The 7,933-nt window shown below is 42.0% G+C and overlaps 1 protein-coding gene across 6 annotated transcripts in view; it reads left to right on the top strand.

Annotated features, from left to right (window-relative positions):
* The first annotated feature begins 225 nt into the window (after positions 1-225).
* PLD5 (phospholipase D family member 5) overlaps positions 226-7,933 on the top strand; it is a 179,879-nt gene continuing 172,171 nt past the window's right edge. The window contains exons 1-2 of one of the 6 annotated variants that reach the window (XM_033054522.1): positions 2,932-3,004; positions 3,974-4,159. In XM_033054522.1, the coding sequence (XP_032910413.1) occupies positions 3,974-4,159 (186 nt within the window). In that variant the 5' untranslated portion in view covers positions 2,932-3,004. Of the gene's footprint in view, positions 287-2,931; positions 3,005-3,219; positions 3,471-3,973; positions 4,160-4,240; positions 4,370-7,933 lie in introns of those variants that run through there. The other 5 variants (XM_033054521.2, XM_033054523.1, XM_033054525.1 and 2 more) reach the window with 5 other exon arrangements.

The raw sequence follows: 7,933 nt of genomic DNA, 5'->3' as shown, positions 1-7,933 counted from the left end.
TTAGAAAGCTGGAGCACAGGGAGCAGGTCCTTTAAAAGTTATCTGGGTAATATTTTTGGAAGAAATAGGAGCTGTCTTTTTAAAAAAGTAAATCTGTTGTAGCCCTACCTACATGTTTCCACTTATATCCTGATTTTCTTTGCATTGGCCTGAGTTAACTCTGCCCCCTACAGCATTCATCCTGTTGGTATAGAAAATGGAAAATTCTGTAGATTGCCTTAAAGGAGCTCCTCTGAGTCTTGATAAGATGGGCAGCGAATTGAAGAAAATTGTAGCCTGAACCATGGTAAGGGAAAAGCATATTATGATATGCACAATTTGCATCTATTGCTAATTATATAAGTGTGATGCTTGTAATTTCAGTCATCCTTGCTGCTGTAGTCATCTGGGTATGGAAGCAAAGGGCCTTGACAGGAGCAGGTGTTTGGGTAATTCTGAAAATTGCACGGAAGAGAAAGACAGCACTTTAATCCAGCTCATACAGCCAATTGGAATTGCTGATCTACTACAGAACTGATTGAATTTTAATGAGTTGAATTATCTTTGAATTAAATTGGTTGATATGCTTGTAGTTGTTGGAACAAAACTAGGGGGTTTTGTATAGATGTAACCTGGAAATAAAATGGAACACAAAATCTGGAAAACAGCTCTTTACTCTTTTTCAAATTAGATTAATAATGATGTATTCACTAGGGACTGACGTGTTCTTAGCTTATTACTTTGCCTGAGTAGAATTTTTATGAAAACACAAAAATTTATTGTCATTAGATTACGTTTTCCAACTAGAAATCTTTTCTGCTTGGGGTCAGCAAGCAACAAAGGCTTTGCAAGCATAGCTTGTTCACATGGTTTTAAGAGACTTTTTCCAGGCTTCTTTTTTTGCCTTTTCTCTCTCATTCCTAGTGAGAGTAGGACTGGGATAATAATAATGTTGGCAGTAGTAGTAGTAGAAAGCAGCACATCTACATGTCAAAGAGGGTGTTTGGGAAGAGGAGCAAGCTCTCTCTTTATAGCTTAGAGTCTAAAAGCAACTTTAGGACTCCATTTTCTGACTGTTCTGGATAGGCAGAAAGAAGTTCCTCTGGCAGTTGAGAAGGTCTGCTGGTAGCATAGCTGGGGAAGGTAGGATAAATTAACCCTACGTAATAGCTAACATATGTTTAAAAAAAGAATCTTAATCCAGTACATATGGGAGAATGAGACGATGTCTTGTATTCAAATACAGTGGCATATTGATTCTGTTATAGCAGTAAGGGATGGGGAGCAAAGCAGGTGGCAACTGCAGAGGGACACTAACAACTTTTCTTTATGAATACTTGCAAGCAGAAAAAACAAGAAAGATCAGAAGGATAAAGAAAAGGTGAAAGTGCTCCATATACTGTTATAGAAACAATGTGAAAATTCTTAGGCAAAACCAGCATAAAGCAGGCTCTCCTGATTTATAGCACATACAGTTTTTCTAAGAACATTATATACATATAAATATATATGTATGTATATGTACACCTATTGGGATATGATATATTTGAAGAAATACAACGGCTCTTGTACTTTCCTTTCTTTTCCTTTCTTCTGACTTAATGTTTGCATTAATTCCAGTCCTTTGGGAGTAGGTGCATCTATGAGCATATAGAATTCCTAAATGGACATCTGCAGCTAAAGTTCAGTTCAGCAGTCTTCTAATCAAGTTATTCTGTGTGAGCTTAAAACTGCTGCAGCTGGGATGTGCCATACATTAAATCTCAGTGCCTTCCAATGTGTCCTGCATGCAGCAGTATCACATAGGTCTCATTCTTGATCCAGGTGTTTTGAGGTTGTATTGACAATCCTGGAAATACCTAAATTTCCTAACTGAAGAAACTATGAAGTTATTAGAAAGAAAACTGCAAATCCTTTATTCTGGTGAGTTAAAAGTGTATAATATTGCATGATGGTAATGGTTGTTGGTATTTTCTTACACTCTTTTTTGTAGTAGTATTTAGATAAGGATTTTGAAATTGTCTTTCTAGTTTTAGAAGAAGATGCTGTAATTTATGTTCCTACCAAACGTCTGCTACTATTCAGTTTATTTTTCCAGTATTTCAAAAGATACTAGTATTATCTATTAATAATCCTCAGTTACTAGTTGTGATGTGAGTTTTGCGTTTATCTTTAGAATTTTGACAGGAAAAAATTATTTATCTGTCTGGTTTCTGGCCGATATTTTGCAGTAATACACCTTAAGTCATAATCATAAGGATATGTTAAATTTGACTTTTGATCAGATGGAAGTAGAGCTTACTGTAGATCAAGTGATTAGCCGAGGGCTCTTCTATAATTTTCTCAGAAATTTGGCCGGATGAACTTCTTTACCATTCAAAGGCTATTTTCAGTTAACAGGATTCCAGTGTAGACCTATAGTACAGCACGCCCTTATCTGAATAGCAACATCAGTGTAGTTCTGTACCAGGGGGAAAAAAACTCTGCAGATGCTGATGTATCAATCGCACAAACTCATAGAGGCACCTATTTCCAAAGGACTGGAATACATGCAAACACTTGCCCGACAGCAGATATTGACCAGGAAACTGAAATGTTGTTCTGAGCTCCAGTAAATCTTTCTTGATGCACTGTGTGAGAAAGTTTTCTTGTCTCTGCCTAATATAGCTTTACAGAGTGTGTGGGCAATTAGCGAGGTGGCTTTTCATAGTGTGAAAAAGGAAAGTCCTTTTTTCTGCTGAAACACGTTTGAGCTAAATAGCAACACACATCAACTTCTACTAAAAGAGATTGCAGCGGACTATAGAAACCACCCTAGAAGGTCTTTTTACTGCATGAGAGAAATCCTAGATGCCAGGTATCTACAAATGTGGGCATGCCAGCGACCCTGTCCATCGGGACCACAGAAGCGATGTGATTTCTGAGCTCTGCTGCTGGCTGAGCCGCTGCGGCGGCGGGGACTTCCAGGCGGGACTCGGACCTGGAGCGGAGCCGAGCCGGGGCTTTCGCCTCCTGGCCAGGCGAGGTGCGCTCCTGGCTGCCCAGCTAAAGGGCCGGCAGCTCGGTCTGGTTACGCCCGAGAGCACCGGGAGCCCCTGCCCGGGGAGGGAGGGGACGCCGTGACGGCGAGGAGCTGCGGGAGATGCCGGCGCGGTGGCCCCGGGGCCGCAGCCCCGCATCCCCCGGCGGCCGCGGCGGGACCGGGCGGGCTTGGGGGCACAGCCCACCCCGGGATGGATGGGATGGGCTGGGCAGGGCAGCGGGCGGCGGCCCCGGGAGCCTCTGCCGTGCGGAGATCGGACAAAGGCTTCCAGGAGAGGGAGTGGCAAGCGGCCGCCCAGCCCTCGGCGGGCTGCGGGCGGGTCGGTGCGCCGGGACGGGGGGAGAGCAGACGAGACAACTTCCCCAGGGGCACGGGGGCCCCTGGAGGGCGGCAGCAGCTCCTGTCGAAAGGAAGGGGCTCTCCCGTGCCACTGGCCGCTCCCCCGAAGGTGGCTGCGGGGAGGGGAGGCGGGGAGGAGCCGGGCTCGTCGCCGGGCGGGCGGCGGCCCCTCCACTGCGCCAACCTGCAGGCGGGCTGGAGGCGGCAGCCCCGCCCGGCCTCGGCTGCCGGGGCCGCGCCGCCCCTGCCTCCGTCCCGGGCAGAGCCGCAGGCGGCCGCTGCCCGCTGCGTCGGTCCCGGACTGCAGCTTGCTGGCGGCCAGGGCAACAAGCAGCGGCATCTTGGAGCGTCTTCTTTCCCCAGTGCCCCTTCATCTCTCCCAGCCCGCTCCTCTCTCCTACCTGCAGCCTTTCTTTCTTCCTCCACTCCTTCTACCTTATTTCTGCTTGTCGCCCCCGTCTCTTATCATTTTCTGGTTCTAAGGGTTTTTCTTATTTCCTTCTCTTTCTTCTTCCCTCATCCTGTTCCCTTTGGGCCATCTTCGTTTAGTGCCTCTTAATTTCTTGATTTCTTCTGATTTTTTTCCCTTGGACTTTGCCTTGTCATGTCAAGATGGAAGTCAGGCATGACTGGCTCTCCTCATCCCCTCATGAGGGCTTCGAGCAGATGAGGCTGAAGAGCAGACCCAGGGAGCCTTCCCCAAGCCTCACCAGAGTAGGTGCGAACTTCTACAGCACTGTCAAGCAGCAGGACTACAGTGCCAGTGTCTGGCTGAGGAGGAAAGACAAACTGGAGCACGTAAGCCAGCTTCTTTCCCCCCCCACCCCCCACTTTTTTCTTTCTTTCTTTTATTTATTTAATTTTTTAATTAATTTCTAGACCTCTGTCTAGGTACTCTGTTAGGCTGTCTGCCAGCCGGGACTTCAGAAGAAAAGTGTTGCTCCAGTAGTTGGGCATGGCATTTCGCAAATGATAGAGAGAGGAGCTATTTGGTGGTCAGAGTCTGAGGTAAATGGGATGTCAGAACTGTTCCAAACTACATGCAAGTCTCCTTCTAACTGGAAATATTTTTTTAATGTTCTTGGCTGATTCCTTCTGCTCCAGCAAATTCAGCACTGATGTGGGAGGAGAAAGATTGGGATGGTGCAGATGGAGGTTAGAACATTTATCTCATGGTGATTATAATGTAGTTCTAGAATAGCTAAAAGAAAATAGCTGCTGGTTGTTTTTTTGTTTGTTTGTTTTGTTTTCTTTTTAAATTTTAGATGTGCTTTTCATTCTCCCCCTCCCCCATCTTCTCCTTGCATGGGACTTTGAACATACTCTAGCTATGTGGGGTAGAGATTTCCTTCAAGACTTCTTGCTGCAGCAGTAGTACATGACTTAACTGTGGTTGAGGCCACAAAAGGACTGATACTGTGGATAGCTCTAGTGAATATTTTATGAGAATCTGAGGTGCTTCAAAGTATTCCTGTCTCAGATGATGTTTGAAAGCATTTTTCATGTTACTTGTAACAGCAAGGAAATGGGTTGAGATGACCCGCGTGCTGTGTAAGTTTCCTGAATAGCTTATTAGGTGAAACCCATTGTTAGAGTGTACAGTACAATCAAGACAGGAAAGTAGCAGCATTTACAGGGATGCAGAAGAATGTGGATGGGCTTGCATAATGCAACAGTGTGCTATTCTTTACATTAGTGAGTAATTTGCAATCACAGTCACATTGACTTCAAGAGGCACAGGAAAATATTTCTTGTGGTTCAGCCACCTGAAGTCTCTTTGAATAGAAATGGTCTGATTAGAAGGATAAATTGCCTTTATTACATGAAATCCTAGATGGCATAGTAGAGTCCTTTAAAGATGAAACCTGAAAGAAGGTCCTTTACCGAGTAGTTCATGGACTGTAACCCTCCCTTCCGCCTAACCTGCAGACTATTTTATCCCTCTTAGTGAAATCTTAAACTTGAGTTGTTTATACTTCCGGGAAAATGACAAGAACCGATGATCTGTTGGAAATATCACATTTCAAATGATGAGGAAGGTATTGAATTCTGTCTGCCTTTTAACACAATTCTGTGATTCTTCACACTGACAACAGGGCTTCACAGTAGTAAGCTTGTAAGTGGAGTATTCTCCCATTGTCAATCAAGAATAAAGGTCAGTGCCTTGTCTCAGTACAGCTAAAACATCGAAAGCACAGAAATCTGAGCTGTGGCTTTTGTAACAGATTTTGCTACATGTTGATATCTGTGATCAAATGAATAATTATTAATTGCAGGGGGGATTAATCTGTCAGCAGTTTGATATCTGGTAGCTGAATGGTCAGATACCTGTGTATTAAACAGTATCACAACATTAGCAGGAAGAAAAAATAATAGGCATTAACTTGTTTGAAGATTGAAAGTGCAAAACCATTATTTTGTGTGTGGTTTTGTTGCTGGGATTTTTTTAGTTGTTCTTGGGGGTTATTACTATTTTTATTATGTCAGTATTTTGTCACAATAGTAGTCTCCAATATCACTGCCGCATTTGTGTGAAAAGCTTCCTCTGTGATCTGTAATGCATGTTCTTCTGGGGGTTTCCCTCTCATTTGATCCAGTTATTTTTATTCCAACAGCCTAGTTGAACAATGTAAAGAGAAAAGAATTGGAGCATTGATATCCCTTGCTTGCCATAAAGTATTTATTTCACTTGCATTTATTGTGACTACCCTGCAGTACACTGATATGCTATTAGTAGATACGTGAAAATACTTTGTTTTATGGTTTAAGGCAACTGCATTACTCATGAGTGTTGTAACAGACAGGCTATTGCATGAATATAAATAAAACGTGTATTTATTTATGAATTCTATTTTGCTTATACAGTTTTAGAGCAAGGGTCTTATTTTTTGTGCTCAGATGAATCTTTGAGGGTTTTCAGTGTTCTCTTGCTAAACAAGTTATTTCCTACCCTCCACTCTTCCACTCCAAAAGACAAACCAATTACTCTGAGAAGCATCATTTTGAATGGGATAGTCATTGACATATGATTGCTTATGGCCAATATTGCATAATGAAGATATTCCCATCCTCAATCTAATCTACTTCATGAAGTTTGCATAACATTTCATTACAGCTCCCTCTGAGATAATCATGTTACCTGATACCTAAAAAGAAAATAAAAATACAAGGTGTGAGCATTCGTGGAGGCGCTGAATTTAGGAGTATATCATCACAGAATTGATGCTGCACAAGGGCAGGTTAGGCAGAAGAGGGGTATGTAGTGAATGCAAGTCAAGATACACATGAACAGATTTTGAAGTTTCATATATGCTCTTTCAGCATTGTGGAGGGGGTTGGGTTTTGCTTCATTGAAATGATTTCTTAAATTGATTTCAGTTGTAACAGGGATGAAATTGGGCCACAATATTTTGTTCATTACTTACTGTAAGACCTTGTAAGAACAGCAGGTATTTTATATTGACTTTTGTTGAGATGAATAGCCTAACTTAATCATGTGCAACACTTACTAATCCACATAGAGTTTGATGGGTTAAAAAACCTCTTCTGAAGCCCATTTGTTATGTAAAAATATTCTCAAATATAGAAACTGTTTCTAGATTTCAAAACTGTAGCAAAGTTGTGGGTTTTGGTTTTGTGGTTTTTGGTTTGTGTTTGTTTTAGGCTTTTTCTTTTACAGATGTCTATTTGAAGACTGTGGTAAAGAGATTCAAGACTATGGTAAAGAGGTTCAAAATTGAACTGCTTTATCTCTTCTGAAAGCACAGAAAAAGTTCAGATGCACAAATATGATCGAGTTGCTTTAAAATTGATCAATATTTAATTATTGACTGACCATAGAGAAAGTAAAAATCTGGAACATCCTGCTGGTGTCTTGTTAATTAATTGTTCTTCAAATGGATCTTAATATAGTGTGGCTCACTGGTGAGCTGGTTTTGCATGGTTTTCTTTTTCCAAATAGCAGCAACACAGCCTGTACTATAAAAGATTTGAACACAACCCACCTCTGTTCTGTTGTGAACTCAGATGCTGTATTTAAGATTAAATGAATTTGCTGTAACATGTTTGAAGGCCCAGTGAGGAGTTTTTGCTCAAGTGAGGCCTCAGTGTACAGGCATGCTGTACCCAGAGTGCTGAAGAGACACAATGTTACTGGAGGAACTTACAAGAAATGTGAGGAACGCCAACATTGTAGTGACCACAGTGATGTTGCAAACCTTTGCCTGAAATACTTGCAGAACTGACATTGTTCAGATTCTATGTATTTGCTTCAACTAGTTCCTTGTGCCTCTTTGTGAAATTTTTTTCTTTGCCTGGTGTTGGAAGTGTTGGAGAGAAAATGGGTGTGTGAAATACTCTTAAATTCTTCTTTGCATAATGGTTTTTTTTGTTTGTTTCTTTCTCTTTGTCTGGTGTTGCCTTTTTTTCATTAAATGTGAATTCATTAAGAGAAAAAGGAGGAGGTAAGGATTGGGAAAGAGTACCTAACCTTGTAGGCTTTAGCTGATGGGAATTACTCGGTCTTTAATTTGCAGCAACTTGCCATCATGTCTCTGCATCCCATGGTAATGA

Source organism: Catharus ustulatus, chromosome 3, assembly GCF_009819885.2.
Source record: "Catharus ustulatus isolate bCatUst1 chromosome 3, bCatUst1.pri.v2, whole genome shotgun sequence".
Taxonomy (NCBI): Eukaryota; Metazoa; Chordata; class Aves; order Passeriformes; family Turdidae; genus Catharus; species Catharus ustulatus.
The sequence above is the reverse complement of the archived record's forward strand: the minus strand, read 5'-3'. Positions and strand labels throughout refer to the sequence as shown.